The sequence below is a fragment of the Bos javanicus genome, chromosome 11 (assembly GCF_032452875.1).
Source record: "Bos javanicus breed banteng chromosome 11, ARS-OSU_banteng_1.0, whole genome shotgun sequence".
Classification (NCBI taxonomy): domain Eukaryota; kingdom Metazoa; phylum Chordata; class Mammalia; order Artiodactyla; family Bovidae; genus Bos; species Bos javanicus.
In genome coordinates, this window is record NC_083878.1 from 29,294,553 (window position 1) to 29,316,817 (window position 22,265).

General features: G+C 48.4%; 1 protein-coding gene across 3 annotated transcripts in view; it reads left to right on the forward strand.

The window, feature by feature from the left end:
- Window positions 1–22,265, forward strand: part of TTC7A (tetratricopeptide repeat domain 7A) — a 123,347-nt gene that overhangs the window by 2,202 nt on the left and 98,880 nt on the right. The window contains exons 1-3 of one of the 3 annotated variants that reach the window (XM_061432276.1): window positions 8,598–8,689; window positions 16,606–16,774; window positions 18,263–18,320. In XM_061432276.1, coding sequence (XP_061288260.1) covers window positions 16,673–16,774; window positions 18,263–18,320 — 160 coding nt within the window. In that variant the 5' untranslated portion in view covers window positions 8,598–8,689; window positions 16,606–16,672. Of the gene's footprint in view, window positions 1–8,525; window positions 8,690–16,605; window positions 16,775–18,262; window positions 18,321–22,265 lie in introns of those variants that run through there. The other 2 variants (XM_061432275.1, XM_061432277.1) reach the window with 2 other exon arrangements.

Consider the following 22,265-nt stretch of genomic DNA (forward strand, 5'->3'; position numbering starts at 1 on the left):
TCAGGAAACAGCAGAACCGATGCTGGCCTCTAATTGGTGTTGGGAAAGGCAGAGTATTGTTTCCTGGTGAGGAGGAAGGATGGATGGACACCGAGGGAGCTAGATGCCAGGGATGGACAGTTGGTCTGAGACTCTCAGGTAGGTCTGAATGTGGCAGTGAGTTGCATTGGCCAGAGCTAAAGATGCATGTGGGAGAAACTGATGGGAAGGATTGATAAATTTTAGGTTCCGTCTCTCCCCTGTGTGGGGTGATGTGGTAGGGTGGGGCTGGTGAGGGTGGAAGGGAAACTGACCCATGCCAGGGCATTGGGGCCTGGACAGTGCGTGGGAATCTGAGTGAGGTTGGCAGCACCTCAGAGAAACATGCTGGGCCCACGAAACGAACCAGGGCCTCCTGGAGGCTCCACAGGGCTGTGCTTCCTAAGCTGGTCTTCAGACATCTCAAGGAGGTTGACTAATTAAGTCATTGGTATTGCAGGACAAAAGAGTTTGGGGAATCCCCAAAGCTAAGACATTAGGCTTAATAGATTCAATATGGTTAAACTGATGTTTTAAAACTGTAGGACTTCTCAGAGCCTTTCATGTGCTCACCTGTCGGTGATATTCAAGCCCAGGTTAGAGTATAAACACACATTTCTCAAACTTACTTTGACCATATGCTGTGAAGCATTATTGGGAAGCACTGGCATGGCATAGTTATAAATGGTATGTGTAGTTATAAAGTGCTTCTTCTATTTGAACAATCTTTTTTTGTAAACAGCCCAGTGGGGAAGGCAGGAATGATTGTCCCCACTTGAGACACCAAGGCCCAGAAAGGTCACATAATGAGTAGTATGTGGCAGAGAATGTGTACCCAAACATGAGTCTCACCCACCAAGTCTACCAGGGACAGTGTGAAGCCTGGCTGGGCTTCACGGTGAGTACTGGCCAGCCCAAAGAGGGAGGCTGCGGGCACTGGGGTCTTTACTGCCAATTTTGAGGTTTGGTTCTATAAGTTATTTTCTCCCACTGTTAAATCTAGATACACTTATTCCAAAATGCACACACGCACATGTACACACAGACACACACAAGGAAGGAAAACAAGTGATTTCCAAAGCCCACGTGTAGGGCATTTTTGGATTGTCTGCTACTTTGGTTGTTTCTCCACTGAGTTCCTTATCACTGGAAGGACTGGCAGCCTATTTTTTTGAGGTGGTGTTGGCACTGACCACCCCCCACTGCAACCCAAGGGGGAGATTCTTAAAAGTCCCACCTGGTCGATTAGATTGTTACAGTCAAGGACCAGAAGCGTCAACATAATGACATAATTTGGGAGAAGGGAGGAAGCTGAACCCCGGCTGAACCCTGCTTTACAGACTGAGGCCCCACTGTATCTGTGGGGTTTCCTCCAGAAGCAAAGAATAGCTCCCAGGGCCTGGGTTTCACTCCAGGCAGCAGGAGGGGAAGACCCAGCTGGAGGGGGGGGGCCTCTTTCTGGTCAGAGATGAAGGAGTGAAGGATCAGGAAATGCTCCCCCAAAGGGGGCCCTTATACCCCTCCTTTCTTGTTTGGGGAGATTGCTCCCCACCACCTGCCCAGGGGGAAAGGGGTTGTTACTGTTTGTGCATTTTCTTTCAAACATATCCGGTTTAGATTTGGTCAGGATGCAGCAGGGGAACCCCAGAGTGTGGCTAACTGTAATGGGGTTTGTTCATGTAGAAACAAAGGATCCCATCCAAGTGGTTAAAAAAAAGAAAAAAAACCTTTATTATGAAAAATTTTTTAAACATCAAAAAAGTAGAAAAATGAATCTCATGTATCCATCAACCAGTGTCAGTAATCACAAACCCATGAATAGTCTTGTTTGAGCTATACCCTGGCCCATTTATCCCCCACATTGTGATTTCAGTATTTATTTATTAAACAAGAACTCTTTTGAAAAATAAAACTCCCATATTATTATTGCAGCCCCCCTTCATCTAATGCTTAACTTTACAGTTCATTTGCTAGAATCAGGATCCAAATAAGGCCACACATTGCATTTGGTTAATGGATTGATCTAAGACACTTTATTATGAAAATTTCAAACATACAAATTTGAAAGAATTTTGCAGTAGACACCTATATTGTCGCCGCCTAAATTCTGATATTCTTTTACTATACTGTCTTTAATCACTTCTGCCACACTGTCCATTCAGCTCAAGTCTCTTAATCTGTAGTTATCCCCCTTTTAAATTAGTGATTAAAAAACCTGGCGATTGTTCTGAGCTTTTTTTTTCAGCTGAAGCCAGAGGGAGTGTGTTTGAGGCAGGTGGCCTGTCACGAGTTTTGCCCTCTTCCTCCTCTTGCTGTGGTTGGAAGGTCCCACCCTTTGCAGTTCTGTGAAGTGAGCAGTTGCAGAGACCAATGTGTCCCCTTTTGACCAGGAGGGAAGGGGCTGATCTGAGCACCTGGCCCGCTGGCTGGACCCAGCTTTCCTGACTGAACTGAGAAGTGAAGAGAAGGGCGCTGTGCCCTGAAAGTATGGGTTCTGGGGAGGAGGGTGGTATCCTTAAAGTGGGTCCCTATGACCTGTTACCCATTGAGAGGCCTGGAGAGGGGCAAGAATGGAAAGGAAGTTGGCCCCAGAGGCCTCCAAAACAAGGTGGGAAGACTGGGGGGCCACTAAGTAGGGGCTTCCTTTGCGCCTCTGCTAAGGCAGAGGGCTAGGCTGGGCCGCCAGAATCAAGAGCCAGGCTGTCAGAGTCTGTGGCACTGTCTGTGAGAAAGGCCTTTCTAATGCCCTGGGAAGGGAGAAGCTGGAACACTTAACCCGACCCAGGATAGGGAGTAAATGTCAGACACTAAAATGATAAAGAGCAATTTGTTTTACCTTTGGAGAAGGATAGGAAAGCCTCGATCTACCTCTGTCCTTATTTAACAACTGAAAACCTAGAATAGTCTTCAGTTCCATAGACTGACCACTTGAGGACAGTGGGATGGAAAATGTGGAGCAGGGAGGAGAGTTGGACAAGGAAGAAAAGAAAGTAAATTCCCAACATCCACTTTGAGTGTCTGCTAAGTGGAAAAACAGAGACTGAGTGGGGAGTGAAGAGGGAGGGCAAAGGGTTCTGGAGAAGGCCCCGGAGTGTTAATTTACAAAATAGTCTGTAACTCACAAATGTGTAACGGTGAGAACTGTTCTTATTCCTGACCTTGGAATTAGCTTTTAACCTACTGTCTACAGCTCCTTAGACTGTTCTTCATTTCCAGACTATCAGAGGCTCTGCTCTGCATGGGATGTGGGGAAGACACACTGTTCTTTGGTTGCATTACGTTATGGTGGGTTGTGACCATAACAGTATTGCATCTCCATTGTCACCTATAAAATGAGTATAATTTCTACCTTTCAGAGTTGTGCAGATTAAATGATACTAAATGATAAAGTACCTGATCCTCAGTACGTGCGTGCGTGCTTAGTTGTGTCTGACTCTTTGCGACCCCATGGACTGTAACCCATCAGGCTCCTCTGTCCATGGAATTTTCCAGGCAAGAATACTGGAGTGGGTTGCCATGCCCTCCTCCAGGGGATGTTCCTGACTACGGATCGAACCCGCATCTCCTGGATTGAACCCGCATCTCCTGCATCTCCTTCACTGGCATTCTTTACTGCTGAGCCACCAGGTATTCAGTGAGCCCTCAGCAAACATCAGCCCTCCTTTGGCAGTAAAAGGCACTCTTGTGTTTTAGAGTAGTGCTTCTCAAGCTATCTGTGGTGAAGGCTCAGTTTTATGTTCTGGATTTTGGGTTTTGTGTGTTTTTTTAGATTCTCAATCTATTGTGCTCTGATACTTTCTTAAAATACATAAACTGATACCCACTCACCCCCAGTTTTTTAGTATTTGATTCAGCAATTGTTCTGTCACATGATTATCAGTGTTTCTAAACATACGTTATAAATTTCTGCACTCACCTGCAGGACTGGGTCACAAACATGCACAGACCTGCCCCAGCCCATGGACCACATTTTGAGCAGAATGTGTTCCGAGGACAGTTCCGTTATTTTGAAGAGAGGTAATCACTGCAGACTCATCTCACATGCTAGTAAAGTAATGCTCAAAATTCTCCAAGCCAGGCTTCAGCAATACATGAACCGTGAACTTCCTAATGTTCAAGCTGGTTTTAAAAAAGGCAGAGGAACCAGAGGTCAAATTGCCAACATCTGCTGGATCATGGAAAAAGCAAGAGAGTTCCAGAAAAACATCCATTTCTGCTTTATTGACTATGCCAAAGCCTTTGACTGTGGGGATCACAAGAAACTGGAAAATTGTGAAAGAGATGGGAATACCAGACCACCTGACCTGCCTCTTGAGAAATCTGTATGCAGGTCAGGAAGCAACAGTTAGAACTGGACATGGAACAACAGACTGGTTCCAAATAGGAAAAGGAGTACGTCAAGGCTGTATATTATCACCCTGCTTATTTAACTTATATGTAGAGTACATCATGAGAAACACTGGACTGGAAGAAGCACTAGGTGGAATCAAGATTGCCAGGAGAAATATCAGTAACCTCAGATATGCAGATGACACCGCCCTTATGGCAGAAAGTGAAGAGGAACTCAAAAGCCTCTTGATGAAGGTGAAAGTGGAGAGTGAAAAAGTTGGCTTAAAGCTCAACATTCAGAAAACGAAGATCATGGCATCTGGTCCCATCACTTCATGGGAAATAGATGGAGAAACAGTGGAAACAGTGTCAGACTTTATTTTTTTTGGCTCCAAAATCACTGCAGATGGTGACTGCAGCCATGAAATTAAAAGACGCTTACTCCTTGGAAGGAAAGTTATGACGAACCTAGATAGCATATTAAAAAGCAGAGACATTACTTTGCCAACAAAGGTCCGTCTAGTCAAGGCTATGGTTTGTCCTGTGGTTATGCATGGATGTGAGAGTTGGACTGTGAAGAAGGCTGAGCACCAAAGAATTGATGCTTTTGAACTGTGGTGTTGGAGAAGACTCTTGAGAGTCCCTTGGACTGCAAGGAGAGCCAACCAGTCCATTCTGAAGGAGATTAGCCCTGGGATTTCTTTGGAGGGAATGATGCTGAAGCCGACACTCCAGTACTTTGGCCACCTCATGCAAAGAGTTGACTCATTGGAAAAGACTCTGATGCTGGGAGGGATTGGGGGCAGGAGGAGAAGGGGACGACAGAGGATGAGATGGCTGGATGACATCACTGACTCGATGGACATGAGTCTGAGTGAACTCCGGGAGTTGGTGATGGACAGGGAGGCCTGGCGTGCTGCGATTCATGGGGTCGCAAAGAGTCGGACACGACTGAGTGACTGAACTGAACTGAATCACTGCAGATGGTGATTGCAGCCATGAAATTAAAAGACGCTTACTCCTTGGAAGGAAAGTTATGACCAACCTAGATAGCATATTAAAAAGCAGAGACATTACTTTGCCAACAAAGGTCCGTCTAGTCAAGGCTATGGTTTTTCCAGTAGTCATGTATGGATGTGAGAGTTGGACTGTGAAGAAAGCTGAGAGCCGAAGAATTGATGGTTTTGAACTGTGGTGTTGGAGAAGACTCTTGAGAGTCCCTTAGACTGCAAGGAGAGCCAACCAGTCCATTCTGAAGGAGATCAGTCCTGGGTGTTCTTTGGAAGGGATGATGCTAAAGCTGAAACTCCAGTACTTTGGCCACCTCATGCGAAGAGTTGTCTCATTGGAAAAGACTCTGATGCTGGGAGGGATTGGGGGCAGGAGGAGAAGAGAATGAGATGGCTGGATGGCATCACCGACTCGATGGACGTGAGTTTGAGTGAACTCCTGGAGCTGGTGATGGACAGGGAGGCCTGGCGTGCTGCGATTCGTGGGGTCGCAAAGAGTCGGACACGACTGAGCAACTGAAATGAACTGATGGGCCCTGGAGAGTATTTCAAGATTGAGGTTTGCCTGGAAGGAATTGGTTTCTTGTGGCATGAAAGGAAAGGAGCCAGGGAGCTCAAGGGAGCTCTGGGCTGGGCAGTTGAGTGGCTGAGGTGGGATTGGTGGTCCAGCGGCTGGGCTGCAGACCTGGGGGGCGGGGTGGAGGGGGCGGAAGCTGTGTGCGCAGGCGCACCTGGCCGCAGAGGGGCGGGACCAGCGCAGGAGGCGGAGCCTGGGGAGGGTTTCGGTTCCCAGGGAAGTGGGTGTATGCTCAGTCCGTCAGTCTTCTCCAGGTCTTTGCGACCCCATGGACTGTATAGCCCTCCAGGCTCCTGTGTCCATGTAATTCTCCAGGCAAGAACGCTGGGGTGGGTTGCTGTTTCCTCCCTGGGAAGCAGCCAGTTCCTAACTCTGCCTCAAGTTTTACACATTAGAAGGGGACAGCAACTTGCCCGGTGGCCGACAGCTCAGAAAAGCTGCTTAGGCACCTACTTCTAAGCAGCTCACTTCCCTTCCTGCCTGAAGATTTTGGAAACGTAGGATATTTCCCTTTATTCTTGAGTTGATTTAAATTTTATTTTTGACTGGATAATATATTCACATGGGTCAGTCTTCCAAAGGTAACCAAAAGAGTGAAAAGCCTCCCTCCATTTCTGCCCCTTCCCCATAAAGCAGCAGAGTTAGCAGATGTTTATGTCATTCTTTTGTGTGTTTTCATGCATAAATGCACAGTGGCCCACTGTGTGTGCTCCACTTTCTGATCAGTGTATCTTGAAGTTCATTTCATGACAACCCATACAGAACTTCCTAATTTCTTTATATGGTAGTACGGCGTCCCTTTTAATGAATGTATCATGCTTTATTTAATCAGACTCCTCTTTATGGACATAAAAGTTGTCTCTAGTTTTCTGCTATTATAAACAACATTGCAGGAATGGCCTTATATGTCAGTTGTTTTACACATGTTTGAGGATGTCTGTAGCCATGGGATTGCTGAGTCAATGGAATGTGCAAGGAATAATTTTATCATATGTCACCAAATTGTACTTTATAGCGGTTCCACCAACTTTTGCCCCACCAGCAATGGATGATAGTTTGAGCCATCATTTTTGCCCATTTCATCCAAATGTTAATTTTAGAAACCATGAGGTCAGTAGCAAAGAATGGGCTTGTAGGCTATGGCGTACTCAGAGGGCACACACCCTGTTATAGTTTTCTTGGATCTGGACTTCCCGGGTACTCCCTGTAGGGCATCTCCCTTACAGAGAAAGACTCTTACTCAGGGACAGGCAATTGTATACCCATGGCTTTGAGTTGTGAGCAAATTGCAGTGGTCCTGAGAGTAAGGAGTGAGTGGCGTTCTGAGTAGGTCTGAGAATGCCATCCTGGCAGCAGGAAGAGCTCTAGAGGAAGTGGGACTGAGCTCACCTTCCTGGAGGCATTTTGGATCCGCATGGAAGTCCCGAAGCCCCATGGCTTCCCCGTGGGGGAGTGGAAAAGATCTGTTTTGCTCAGCAGCTAATATTTATTGGGTGCCTGTATTCAGTGGTCCTTGCTCTGTTCGAGGGGACTGGGCCATGAGCCAGTCACACCGAGCACAGCCACCTGAGGCTATCCCTAAATCACCGTCAACCTCAAACCCTGCACCCTGAGCACCCGGATCCCACTTCACCCAGGTTGCCCCTGCTGTAAGTAGCAGGAATGTGGTGGCCCCAAGACTGGAGTTTTCAGTGCCGTTGGGGGGATGGCAAATTAAACCAAGCAGTATAAAATCACTAGCCAAGTAGTGAGGTCTATAGATGAGCTAACGTATGTGAGAGAACTCCAGAAAGTGCCAAGGATTGAAGATGTTCAAGGATTTGCCTTGCTACACCGGTAAATCTGCTTCCTGCCTTAACTCCGCTTGGCTGTTAGATTATCCCAGTCCCGTGCCATATTCAGCCACTTCAGGTGTCTCCGACTCTTTGTGACACCATGGACTGTAACCCACCAGGCTCCTCTGTCCATGGGATTTTTCAGTCAAGAATACTGGAGTGGGTTGCTATGCCCGCCTCCAGGGGATCTTCCTGACCCAGTGATACAACCCACATCTCCTACATCTCCTGCATTGCAGGAGGATTCCTTACTGCTGAGCCCCAGAGGAAGCCCAGGTTATCCCAGGGTCATGTTCAAATACCGTAAAAACAGAAAACCAATTCTGGTTACATGGAAGTTAGGAGCACTAAACTCCTAAAATGTGTAAGCCACCATGCTTATTTTTCCTCTTCAGTTGTTTGGGAAACGTTCCTTCTTGGCGTGAGAACTTATCACTGTGGAGCACAGATATGGTTTTGTCATTTTAAATTCTGAAATCCCGGAATTTGTTCCAAGTCCTGGGAACTCCACCTCAACCGCTACACTGCAGAAATTAAACCAAAGCGGGCAGTTTGTGCTGTGACCGTGGTAGAATGTCTGTGTTTTCTCTTCAAAGGCTGGTTAAAGTTTGTGGAATCTGTGTCTTTATTTTCTTAGACCTGGACCATTCATGTGCCTGGGGCGGGAGTGCTTGGGAGCGTACAGTCTTCACACTCGCCCTGTTGAGGGGACTGCTGCCCTCACTTACCAACTCTGACTCCTGCCCTGCTTTCCAGATGACTTGGGGAAATTGCTCCTGGCCGAGGCCCTCCTAGAGCAGTGTTTGAAGGGGAACCACGCCACAATAAAAGACTCCATCCCTCTGCTGGAGAAGAATGAGCCGAAGATGAATGAAGCCAGAAACCACCTGAGCAGCATCCTTAACCACGGGAAGCTGCCGGTAAGCGGTTCTGCCCTCTACCCAGCAAGCCTGGGGCTGCCTCTCCTCTCTCCTCCCTCCTGTCTGCTGTCCAGCCTTGCTGGGGTCATTTGGTTGCTGGAGAAGCATGAATCTCTTAAGGGTCAACCTTGCGCCATTCAGTACAGTAGCCACTAGCCACAGGGCTCATCCAAATTGAGACGTGCTGTGAGTGTAAAACACACACTGAATTTTGAAGACAGTACAAAACGCGGAATATAAAAGATCATTAATTCTTTATGTTGATTACATATTCAGATGATAATATTTTGAATGTGTTACATAAAACATTATTAAAATTAATTTCACCTCTTTTACCTTTTTTAATGTGACTAAAATTTCTACTAGAAAAACCTAAATTACACTTGTGGCCCAAGTTGTATGTTTCTATTACACAGTGTTTGGTTGACCTAGTTTGTCCCTGATCATTTGGCCTCTTCCAGGGTCTCAGGGAAATAAAACCTAGTAAGCCTACTATCTAGTTGGAAACAGGCAAATATGCTGTTGTCTAGCAATGGAAGCACTCTATAACATGGCAGTCCAGTTTGAGTCCACGTGCATTTATTGAGCATCTACTGAATGCAAGGCATTGAAGAGTGATATAGAGGGAGGTACAGTCTCAGCTTTCTTTAGGCCTTTACTGCTCAAAGCATGGTCCACCCACCTGCAGTGTGGGTATTATCTGGGAGCTGTTAAGAATGCAAAATCTGGGACGTCTCTGGTGATCCAGTGGCTGACTCTGCACCCCCAATGCAGGGGCCCAAGTTTGATCCCTGGTCGGGGAACTAGATCCCACATGCCACAACTAAGAGTTTGCATGCTGAAATTAAAGATTCCGCATGCTGCAATGAAGATCCAAAATAATCACATAAACAAACATAAATATAAGGGAAAAAATACAAAATCCGATTCAGAATCTGCATTTAAGAAAGCTCCCTCGGTGATTCTCATGCACTTTCTTTAAGTTTGAGACTGTTCTCAATTCCAGTGTATACTGAGTTGTAATAGAAGTATTGGTATGTCATTAGAGACCCAAAGAGGAAGTAATTTTTCAAGAGATATTCCAAAGTAGTATATTTCCTGACTTAAATATTTACCTCAGGGAGGCTGCAGGGCTACTGAGAAGATAGTCCTATTAAACACTTGTCCAAGGTGGACTGTGATGCATGCCACTGGAGTAGCTTATGAGGGGAGGCAAGTCTTAGGGGGACAGTCCCTGTGGTGAGCTGGGGCAGTCAGACTCAGGCTGATGGCAGTTCTGAAATTGGACCCATTTAGGGGCTGGACCTTAAAAGGGGTCAGGATATGGACTTACACAGATAGAACAGTGCATTCTAAGCTACGGAAGCAATGTATGATCCAAAAGTTCCTCTTAGAAGGGTTTCCTTAAAGTATGTCAATTAGCAGGAGCATCAGGGGATGGCTTTAATTAGGTATAAAGGGACATCGTGACCAGAGAGTTGGGAGTGAAATACCAGGCCAGGAAGTGGGTGTGTTTTTGGTAAGCTGTGTGGGGAGACTGTCCTGGGAGTTTAAGGTTACTGCCTTCAGACTCCTTGACAGGGATTATTGTAGTCCTGGGAGGTTTTGTGCTGGATTAAAATAGCTGCTTGACCCTGAGCCTGTCCCCTGATCTTCCAGGCCTTCTAGTTTCTCATCTGCCCATCAAAATGGCTGAACTTGACTGGTAGGTCTCAAGTTTTTCCCATCAAGACCCTTTAAATTTTTTTCTTTCCGGTAGACTTTTTAATTATATATTAAAAAGAATTTTTTTTTAATAAAAATGACTCGGGCTTATTGGAAAAAAAGGTTCACTAAAATAAAAAACTAGTTTGAATAATAATAAGTCCTTGTTTCCACTCCAACCCCCGTGCTCACTCCCATCCCGAGCTGAGCTCTGGTCATCACTTGCTGTGAGTTCCATATGCCTTCTCTATGTTAACAATCACATGTACACATGTATGGAGCTTTCTTTTCTTCTTAGCGTTATAAGGTTCTTGTCAAGTTGCTCTTTTGCACCAAAAACTCACTTGATGCTATCTCCGTGCCAATATCTCATTCTTTGTATTTGCCGAATGGTATCCACATGTATTATTGTGAAAGCTGCTTTATCTACCATATCAAATTTATTCAATACAGATTTTACCATGCTAATAACCAGAGACAAAGATAGGCGCTGCTAACATTGAGAAATTCACTGTTATATGGACCAAGGCTAAAAACTCCATGTTAATCAGGCAAAATAAAATATTAAAAGTAGTTTGTGGGATTCTCTATCTTACCCCAAAGGCAAAGGTGTGACTGGGGTGTGATATTTCTTGGCAGCAGATGAAATCTCAGGTGGCTTCCCATGCATTCTGAGGCGTTCTCCTGGGGTGAGGAGGAGACGTGGGTCCCGGAGCACCTCCTCAGGGTAGTTTGGAAACTTCTGCCCTCAGTCACCTCCAAGATCCTGTACAGCTTCGTGCTTTGGAGGCTGGTGAAAATGAGCCATTTGTCTTGACTTCGGTGTCCAGTGAGTGCCAGGTTTTGCCCCATCTCACTGGTGCCTCACAGTAACCTTCTGCAGTGGTATTTACTGTTATTCCCATTTTCCAGATGAGGAAACTGAGACCTAGGAGAGGTGAGTCACTTCGCCAAGGACCACAGCGTAGTTCTTGAACACAGCCTGTCTGACCCTGCTCCCACATTCCCATGTTCTCTGCCGTTTCTCAGTGTTGTGTACTGAGTGCTGGAGTAGAAATTAAATAATGACTGAGAAACTGGGACCAGGAGCTGACTGTGGCTCAGATCATGAACTCCTTATTACCAAATTCAGACTTAAATTGAAGAAAGTAGGGAAAACCACTAGACCATTCAGGTATGACTTAAATCTCTTATGATTATACAGTGGAAGTGAGAAATAGATTTAAGGGCCTAGATCTGGTAGATAGAGTGCCTGATGAACTATGGACCGAGGTTCATGACATTGTACAGGAGACAGGGATCAAGACCATCCCCATGGAAAAGAATGCAAAAAAGCAAAATGGCTGTCTGGGGAGGCCTTACAAATAGCTGTGAAAAGAAGAGAAGCGAAAAGCAAAGGAGAAAAGGAAAAATATAAGCATCTGAATGCAGAGTTCCAAAGAATAGCAAAAAGAGATAAGAAAGCCTTCCTCAGCGATTAGTGCAAAGAAATAGAGGAAAACAACAGAATGGGAGAATGGGAAAGACTAGAGATCTCTTCAAGAAAATTAGAGATACCAAGGGAAGGTTTCATGCAAAGATGGGCTCGATAAAGGACAGAAATGGTATGGACCTAACAGAAGCAGAAGATATCAAGAAGAGGTGGCAAGAATACACAGAAGAACTGTACAAAAAAGATCTTCACAACCCAGATAATCACGATGATGTGATCACTCACCTAGAGCCAGACATCCTGGAATGTGAAGTCAAGTGGGCCTTAGAAAGCATCACTACGAACAAAGCTAGTGGAGGTGATGGAATTCCAGTTGTGCTGTTTCAAATCCTGAAAGATGGTGCTGTGAAAGTGCTGCACTCAATAGGCCAGCAAATTTGGAAAACTCAGCAGTGGCCACAGGACTGGAGAAGGTCAGTTTTCATTCCAATCCCAAAGAAAGGCAATGCCAAAGAATGCTCAAACTACCACACAATTGCACTCATCTCACACGCTAGTAAAGTAATGCTCAAAATTCTCCAAGCCAGGCTTCAGCAATATGTGAACCGTGAACTTCCTGATGTTCAAGCTGGTTTTAGAAAAGGCAGAAGAACCAGAGATCAAATTGCCAACATCCGCTGGATCATGGAAAAAGCAAGAGAGTTCCAGAAAAACATCCATTTCTGCTTTATTGACTATGCCAAAGCCTTTGACTGTGTGGATCACAAGAAACTGGAAAATTGTGAAAGAGATGGGAATACCAGACCACCTGACCTGCCTCTTGAGAAATGTGTATGCAGGTCAGGAAGCAACAGTTAGAACTGGACATGGAACAACAGACTGGTTCCAAATAGGAAAAGGAGTACGTCAAGGCTGTATGTTGTCACCCTACTTATTTAACTTATATGCAGAGGACATCATGAGAAACGCTGGACTGGAAGAAGCACAAGCTGGAATCAAGATTGCCAGGAGAAATATCAATAACCTCAGATATGCAGATGACACCACCCTTATGGCAGAAAGTGAAGAGAAAGCCTCTTGATGAAAGTGAAAGTGGAGAGTGAAAAAGTTGGCTTAAAGCTCAACATTCAGAAAACGAAGATCATGGCATCTGGTCCCATCACTTCATGGGAAATAGATGGAGAAACAGTGGAAACAGTGTCAGACTTTATTTTTTTTTTGGCTCCAAAATCACTGCAGATGGTGATTGCAGCCATGAAATTAAAAGACGCTTACTCCTTGGAAGGAAAGTTATGACCAACCTAGATAGCATATTCAAAAGCAGAGACATTACTTTGCCAACAAAGGTCCATCTAGTCAAGGCTGTGGTTTTTCCTGTGGTTATGTATGGATGTGAGAGTTGGACTGTGAAGGCTGAGTGCCGAAGAATTGATGCTTTTGAACTGTGGTGTTGGAGAAGACTCTTGAGAGTCCCTTGGACTGCAAGGAGATCCAACCAGTCCATTCTGAAGGAGATCAGCCCTGGGATTTCTTTGGAAGGAATGATGCTAAAGCTGAAACTCCAGTATTTTGGCCACTTCACGCAAAGAGTTGACTCATTGGAAAAGACTCTGATGCTGGGAGGGATTGGGGGCAGGAGGAGAAGGGGACAACAGAGGATGAGATGGCTGGATGGCATCACTGACTCAATGAACATGAGTCTGAGTGAACTCCGGGAGTTGGTGATGGACAGGGAGGCCTGGCGTGCTGCTATTCATGGTGTCACAGAGTCGGACAGGACTGGGCGACTGAACTGAACTGAACTGAGAAACTGGGACTAATGTGGGTGGCTATGTTGCGGCTCCTGCTGTTAGAGATCTCATTTGGCATCTGTGAAGTATTTCCTCACCTCTTCTTCTTACCTGAGTGTACACATGAGGTCACTCTTCCCTGTTTATTGACAGACAGTGAGGCACAAAAAGGCTCGGTGACAGCCCTGATCTGTCCAGTCGAAGGACTGTCCCCCAGACCCAGTGGCTTCTTGCAGAGCATCCTTCCACGGGGCTGAGGCTCTGTGGTTCCCACACTGTTGAATTGACAAGCCAGGTTCAAATTCAAAGGCATGGGTCCCAAAGAGCATAGCCAACTTTTAATTCTGCCAGGAAAGGACATTCACAAAGCCCCCAAGCACAACAGCAGAACCATTCCATTTTCTGTTACTATCGGTGCATAAAAGAACAAACATCTTAACATCAAAACACAAGACAGATATGCTTAAGAATTATGCCCTTCTTAATTCTTAAGAATTAAAGGCAGCTTTTTAACTAGCATGACTTTAACTTTATAAAACATTCACCGCATCGTCCTTAATTTTCCACCAGCTTGGGGGAAGCTCTGTTGTAAACTGTTATTGGTTCACCAGGAACCACTCCAAGCTACACCGTGTCATCTCGCCCTGAAGCATGTCCTGAGCTTAGCTGCCCTTTTCCTTCTTTACAGGAGAACAGAATAATAATAATAATTACTCATGGCCTGTGTTTATGTAGCTCCTTTCTAGAGAGAAGTTCAAAGCTCTTTTCTGGACTTCGTCTGCTTATGCTCTTGGCTTCGCTGTGACGGGAGGTGATGGGTGGCTGTTATTATCTTGCCCTCAGCAATGGGGAAATCCAGGACAGAGCAGGGAGGAAATGCGCCTCCAGAAGGTGTGTGATCTGTGGCCCTGACCCAGGGCAGAGGTGACCTATTGGGGGAGACTAGCAAATCCCCTTGAAAAATTCAGCCTTTGAGCAGGTCTGTAGTTAGCAGGTCAGGCATGCAGGGAGCCCAGTGGGTCTGCTTGGTGGAGACATTGTGGGAGGTCAGCAGAAGGGAGCTCTCTGGTAGCCAGGGAGGCTTCTAGGAGGAGATGGGCCTGAGCAAGGCCCTGAAGAAGAGTGGAGGATCTGCATAGACTGAGGGGAAGGGAAGACTGTTACAGATGGGGCTTGTGTGAGCAGCAGCAACGGAAGAACGTGTATTGGACCAGTGAGGGAGGGGATTGGGGCTTTGCCGTGTTCCACTTCCCTCTGTTGGCTTCTGAGAAGGCAGTAGGTGGTGAGGAGTGGTGGGTGCTTCCCCTGGGGCCGTGAGTACCCGAGACTCTGATCTCCCTACAGGGGGTCAAGGGCAACACCTTCCTGTTGGTGACAGAGGCCGGGAGTGGGGACCAGGACTGCATCTCCCCGGAGCTTCGTGGACAGAACTGGTGCTCTGTGGGGGGGGGGGGGGGGTGCCCAGAGCCTGGCCAAAGGGGTGGTGGGCTGGCTGAGCACAGACATGGAGACGGAGGGCTACCAACAATGGCCTCAGAAGGTGGAAGATTTTAGAATAGTCTGGGCCCACGTCCAAGGCCAGGACTCTCAAGCAGGGCTGACCAGACCTGCTCGGGTCCTGAGGGAGTTCCCAGGAGTGCTCATATGGGGCGGAGATCTGAGTGTAAGCAGTACTTGATCAAGTAGGGGAAAGAAAACAGGCTTGTGTGCAGGCACTGGATTCTGATAAGATAAGGGCGGTGGCCTCACAGGCCTTCACTCTCCTGTCTTCTGGCCACGTTTGTGGCTGTGGCCGTCTCCCTGCAGGGGTCCTGCTGCTGTGGGTGAGGGTTTCAGCTTCAGGCCCCTCACCTGCAGGACTCTTTCCAAGACCTTTCACCTGGTTAAATATACATATATGCATCTATCTATCTATCTGTGTAGATGGGGCTTTCCAGGTAGCACTTGTGGTGAAGAACCCACCTGCCAGTGCAGGAGATGTAAAAGATGCAGGTTCGATCCCTGGGTTGGGAAGACCCCCTGGAGGAGGGCATGGCAATCCACTCCAGTATTCTTGCCTGGAGAATCCCCATGGACAGAGGAGCCTGGAGGGCTACACTTCATAGGGTCACAAAGAGTCAGACACGACTGAAGTGACTTAGCACGCACACATATATATATAGAGAGAGGACCCACAATTATATAAGCTTTAGGCCCCCTGGACTGCAAGGAGATCCAACCAGTCTATTCTAAAGGAGATTGGCCCTGGGATTTCTTTGGAAGGAATGATGCTAAAGCTGAAACTCCAGTACTTTGGCCACCTCATGCGAAGAGTTGACTCATTGGAAAAGACTCTGATGCTGGGAGGGATTGGGGGCAGGAGGAGAAGGGGACGACAGAGGATGAGATGGCTGGATGGGATCACCGACTCGATGGACATGAGTTTGAGTGAACTCCGGGAGTTGGCAATGGACAGGGAGGCCTGGCGTGCTGCGATTCATGGGGTCGCAGAGAGTCGGACACAACTGAGTGACTGAACTGAACTGAACTAGGCCCCACGAAACTTGACTGGGTCTCTGACTCCCTGCTTGTATTAAAAGCAAGTGCCTGAACTGAGTGCCAGTGCCTGCCTTGGGTGAAGCTTTTGGGGCTTCTGGGAGCTTCAGGAGAAAGGAATCAGGGCCCAGTCTGTAAGCCACTTGCAGTCTAGTTGGCAGCATAAGACACACACACACACACGCACACACACACACACAACACTTTTAGGGACTCGTGTGAAGATATCACCAAGAGCCACAGTGTAGGCCAGGGACCACAGGTGTGCAGAGAGGGGAGCTGTCCACGTGTACTTGAGGGGTGGGAAGGCTTCCTGGAAGAGGAGAGGTGTTCTGAGCAGGGTCTTAGGCAAACCATTATGGCTCAGAGCGGGGAGTGTTCATCCCTGGGTACCTGGTGGGGTGGGCCAGGGGCTTTGCGGCAGGAACCCGTTGATGTGGGCCTTGTCCTTTCAGCCGCAGTATCTGTGTGAGGCCATGCTGATCCTGGGCAAGCTGCATTACGTGGAAGGCTCCTATCGAGATGCCATCAGCATGTACGCGCGGGCCGGCATTGATGACATGTCCATGGAGAACAAGCCCCTGTATCAGATGCGGCTGCTGGCAGAGGCCTTTGTCATTAAAGGTAGGTGTGGGCGCCAGCCGGGGCTCCCCTTCACTGTGCCCAGGTCATTACACTCTGACCCCCACGTCCCTGAAGCACTGACCGGCCAGGTGGTTGCCAGGGTAACCAGCCACACCGCTGGCTGACTGCAGGTATGGGCTGAATGTCAGGTTAGAAGGCTTGGGTAACCCGCCCTCACTCTGTTGACAGATAGGAACCCAACTGTGTGCCCTTGGGCATATAGCTCTTCACCTTTCTTGGCCTCAGTTGAATTTTCTATAAGACAGGGTCGTAATAACCTGCTCTCACAGGGTTACCATGAATAAGAGGAATCAGTTGTGTAACCAGGTTGGGAAAGGCTTAAGAAATGTGCCACCTGTCGTCAGGCTGGCACCAGTATTGATGTTGGCTACAGGTCAAGTGCTTGATGGCAGAGAAACCTGGAATTGCTCAGATATCTGCTGCTCTCCTGCTGTGAGTGGCCCAGGGGGGTGGTGCTGGGATCCTGTGATGGGCCGGTCAGAGCCACCTCCCAGGGTGAGTAGTGTTCTGGTGGGGAGCTAGGCACATGGGCTTAGTAATGTAGGACTTTCATGATGGGGGTTGTGGATTCTCACGTGGGGAAAGAGTGCCCTTGACCTGAGCTTGTAGGCGTTACATGGTAGTGAAAGCCCTGCCCCAGACTTTGCACTGCAAGCTCCTTCTTCGCTGGACCCTTGAACCCTGGGATCATAGAGCCTGGGCAGTGGCTCTTGGTGGCAGTGAGGGTCGCAGGAACCTGTCCGTCCAGACTGTTACCAGGATTCTTGGATGGTCAGTCTTTTTATTCCAGCACAAACCAACCCCCAGAGTCTAGAAACACATGTGGCCCTGTGGGGATTTGGTGCCTGGTAGTGGCAGAGTATTTGTCACCTTCTTTTCTATTGTAGACGGGGACATTCTGCCATCTTATATACAGGGAAACTGAGGCCTAGAGAGGGAAGGTACCTCGCCTAGAGTTACCCAGAGATCTGTGGTGGAACCAGGATTGGAACCTCCACCTCCTGTGATGTTGGCTTTGGACTATGATTCCCCACTCCCAGTCTTCTGTCTCCTTTGGGTCCCAGAGGACTGACTAGTCTGAGCAGGGCATGGCCTCCTTTAAGAGCTGTTCATCCACCCCTGAGTCCCTGGGTCCCTTTCACCATTGAGAGACTGTTAATGCCCTCCTGGGAAATTGCTGAGATTTTCACCCAAGACAGACCAGTACCAGGCTGTGAGAAGCAGGTGCCCATCTCGGATGGTCCAGTGTGGGGTCTTCTCCCATTGCTGTCTTGTCCCTTTCTCTGCACCCCTGGCACAGGCTGGGGGGGTCTTGGGGGGTTGATCTTCATTTGGCATTTGAAAACCACCTCTGCCACCAACTCCCCAAACCTAACACCCTTCCGCAGGGCTCCTTTCCGGCACTTTTTCCTGTAGACCTGGCTCGGTACCTACTGCTCCCTGTCTCCTGCTTTCTACTCTTTCCAGCACGCCTCCAGCTTCTTGGGGGAACACAGGCCCGGTGGTCAGAGGTGCTGCAGGGGAGGTAAGGAGCCGGGTGTCCCCGGCGTGGGCTGCTCGATCATCTGGCTGTGCTGGCTCCCAGCCCCCACTGACTGCACGTGGCCTTGTGCTTGCCTGCCTCCTCTCTGCCTGCCCCCTCTGTGCTGTTGCGGTGCCTGTACCCTGCTGCTTGGCATGCTGAGGTTCACCTGACCCTGTGTGTGCTTGAGATTGCACGTGGCCTCCAGAGTGTGCATGGTGTTGGTTCTCCTGGGTCTAGGGGATCCAGCAGGGTTCCGCAGCAGAGAGTAGGGGGTGGGGACGGCTCATCATTGGTCCTGACTCCATTTGTGAGCATGGGGCTTGTGTTAGTCTGCCAGGCTGCCAGAGCAAAATGTCATTGACTCATGCTCAGTCATGTCTGACCCTTTTGCGACCCCATAGACTGTATCCCACCAAGCTCCTCTGTCCATGGGCTTTTCTAGGGAAGAATGACTGGAGTGGGTTCCTCCTCCTGGGGATCTTCCTGACGCAGGGATCGAGCTATTGTTTCTTGAGTCTCCTGCATTGCAGGCAGATTCTTTACCACTGAGCCACCTGGGAAGCCCCAACAAAATGTCATAGACTGGGTGGCTTAAATAATAGGAATTTATCACAGTTCTGGAGGCTGTGAGGTCCAAGATCCGTGTACCAGCAGCGTTGGTGTCTGGTAGGGGCTCACTCCTTGGATGGCGGGTGGCTGCCTTCTCGATGTGTCCTCACGTGACCTCTCCTCCCTGTGGGCTCCTGGAGAGATCTCTTCACCTTCTTATAAAACCTCTAATCCCATCATCAAGCCCCCACTCTCATGACCTCATCTAACCCTAGTTACCTCCCAAAGACACCATCTCCAGATACCATCCAATTTCGGTTAGAGCTCCAATGGATGAACTTGGGGGCCCACAAACATTCAGTCTGTAAGTAGAATGGTGGCAGCAGCATGCCTCAGAGTTCAACAAACAACAGTATTTATTTATTAAACCCTCACTCCACGGCAGGTATGCCCTCCTTCAGTCTACACAGTAACCCGCTGAGTAGGTGTTCTCTTCATTCGTATGTTCTAGACCAGGAGTTACAAGCAAAGAGGAGAAGGGACCCTTGTGGATGTCCCTGGAATTGGCAGAATCAGGATTTGAACCCAGGCAGCCAGAGCTCATAAACACTCTGTGATGGTGCTGCTCAGAGTCCTAGACTGGAAGGAATCACGGAAATGATGTAGGTCAGTTCTCAGGTAACAGATGAAAAAGGCTGGCGGAAGTTAAACAACTGACCTGGACATCAGTTCGCTTGTGTGTGAACCAGAACGCCCTCCCTCCAGGCTGCTCTTTTCAGCCTTTGTCGGCAGATGTTGGGTGGCCTCCTTCGAAAGCCTGACATACCTGCTCCCCAGTACCCTGCCTGACCAAGCCATTACAGCTGAGCTTCTGTACCGTCTTGCATTGGAGTCTGCTCTGTGGTTCCACCTGGTCCCTTCCTGTGGGGCAGGGAGTTGGGTTCTGCAGCCCACCTGGCTGGAGGGAAGGGGGTGAGGCCGTGTGTCGTAGTGGGAGGGGCCTGAGCGCCCTGCCTGGAGGCTCAGTGGAACTGTAAGTGTGGGTTTCTCAAGAGCAGGCTCTGGGTCTCTTCACTCATGAGAGACATAAAAACACACTCAACTCACCTGCTTTCCCCTTCAAAGCAGAGGGACTTGGCAGTGTGTCCTCTGGGAGGTCACTCACCAGGACTTGACCTTGCTCTGAAGTTGGGGAGACATGGATGAGAACAGAAGATTCTTTCTGATTCTCAGGGAGAGCTTCAGACATCGTCCCAGGAGCTCGAGAGAGGGGAGCAGTTGAAGCAGTTGTGGGTTTCTCTTGCTTGAAGTGAAGAAACCTTATGTGCACATGCATGTATATTGCATGGAGTGGGGACAGGAAGATATATGACCCTCCAACCCCTCTAAGGGAAAAAAGTATTGTCTATGTCAAATTTGATCAGAAACAATATGAAAACTACAAACTTTTCACTAAGATAGAAAAATAAAACAGCTTCACTTCCCTGTCTGAATGAACTGTTCCCCAACATCACACCTGGGATCAGACTGACCTGATCCTGCCAGAAGCAGAGGACTGGATTTTAGGGCCTCACATGGGCCCCCGGGACAAGGCTGGGCTCTGTCAAAGCCTCTGGCTTTAAGGAAGGACTGCCTCTCCCCAGGGCCTCCAGCTCCTTCTGGCTGCCGGGTTGATGGGTCTGCCACACAGAAATAGGCCTATCTTGTGGCCAGCTGCTCCCAAGTCCCGGGCTGGCCCCGGATGGAGCTGAGGGCCCTGTCCCTGCCTATCGCAGTCCCCCAATTGGTCCCTCATCCCCCCAGTCTTCCAAGCTCCTCTGGTTATCTGACTTTGTGGTATACCCAGAAACGTGAGGTGTGGGCCCTCGCGCTCTGGACCCTGAGAGTATGATGGGGGCAGATCGCGGAGCGGGGGCAGGATTATCACATGCACCACCCAAATTGGAAGTGTAGACTCAGGCCCCACACCAGATGTACTGAATCAGAATCTGCATTTTTAACAGCATCCCCAGGTGATGTGTATACACCTTACAGTTTGAGAAACAATGTCCTGGAACTCTCTTTTAATAAACATTCGTTGGCTGGTGGATTGACCTTTAGTTCATCTCTAGAATGAAAGGGAGTTTTTATGCTCACTCTTTGGATGCAGAAACTGAGGCTTGTCCACAATTGTGCAGCCTGTGAGTAGCAGAGCTTGGACTGGTGGCCAGTGGTTGTCTTCCAAGCTCCCATGGCTGACTAATATTCCATCATATTAATATGTATGTTCTGCGTCTTCCTTATCCATTCATCTGTGATGGGCATTTAGGTTGTCTCCATGTCTTGGCTATTGTGAACAGTGCTGCAGTGAACACAGAGGTGCATGAATAGATACCTCCTTTTGATACTGTTCTGATTGGTTTGGGGGAAACATCTTCCATTTACTTTGCATTAAAGACAATCTAGGATAATTTGGTGTCAAGGCCCTTCTCAGAAGACCTGTCCTTAGTACTGCCCATCTTTGCAGAGCCCTGCTGGTTTGATTCTGTGTGCTTGTGGCTGTCAGCCTGTCTTCCTACGAAACTTGAAGCCCCTTGAGGATAGAGGGTCATTTCTTCAACACTCCCAGTCTTCTCTCCCTCTTCTCCCTTCCCTTCCTGGACCACATGTTTCTGATAAATGAGGTCACTCCTGGTGCTCAACATGATCTAGAAAGTTCTGTCCCTTCACCTTTTCTTGGGCCACTGTCCTCGCCAACCAACCCCATTTTTGTTCCTCTACGTGTAGGTAGCGCCAACACTTCCTTCCAGACACAGTTCAGGTGCCTCCTCCACCAGGAGATCCCCCTGATTGTAGCTGCAGAATACAGCATTCTCTCCCTCTGTCAAGCTCATTTGGACCTTGGCCCAGTCTCCCCAGTTAGAGGTCAGTTTGCTTCTCCTGCCAGGGGTCTGGTGTCTTGTCATTGTACCCCTGGCCCAGCTCCCACTGGAGAGAGTAAAATTTGCCAGCAGTTGATCCAGCAAGTGCCTGGTGGGGGTGCCATGATGGACAACTCGGGTCCCTCCTCTCAGAGGAGTGGCAGGTAGGTGAGCAAAGCCCACTGCTGGTGTGCTGTGCCCGGGGAGAAGCAGCTGCTCTGGAGGAGGCCCGCAGCTTGCAGTGGCCATCCCAGCGCTGATGAGTCATAAGCCACCTAGTGCCACTCTTTCCGGCCCCGCCTGTGCATCAGCAGGCTGTAGTGTCCGTGAAGTCCACCATTTGGGAAAAGCAGGAAATGGGAACACCCAGTGGTGGCTGGTCTGTAGCTTACTCCCATGGCCTGCTGGGCAGGATGCCAGACTTGCTGCCTGGCCATGGTGTCCTGGCCACATGGCTGCCCCCAGTTCTGTGGGCTGCTCTGCCTTAACATCTTGG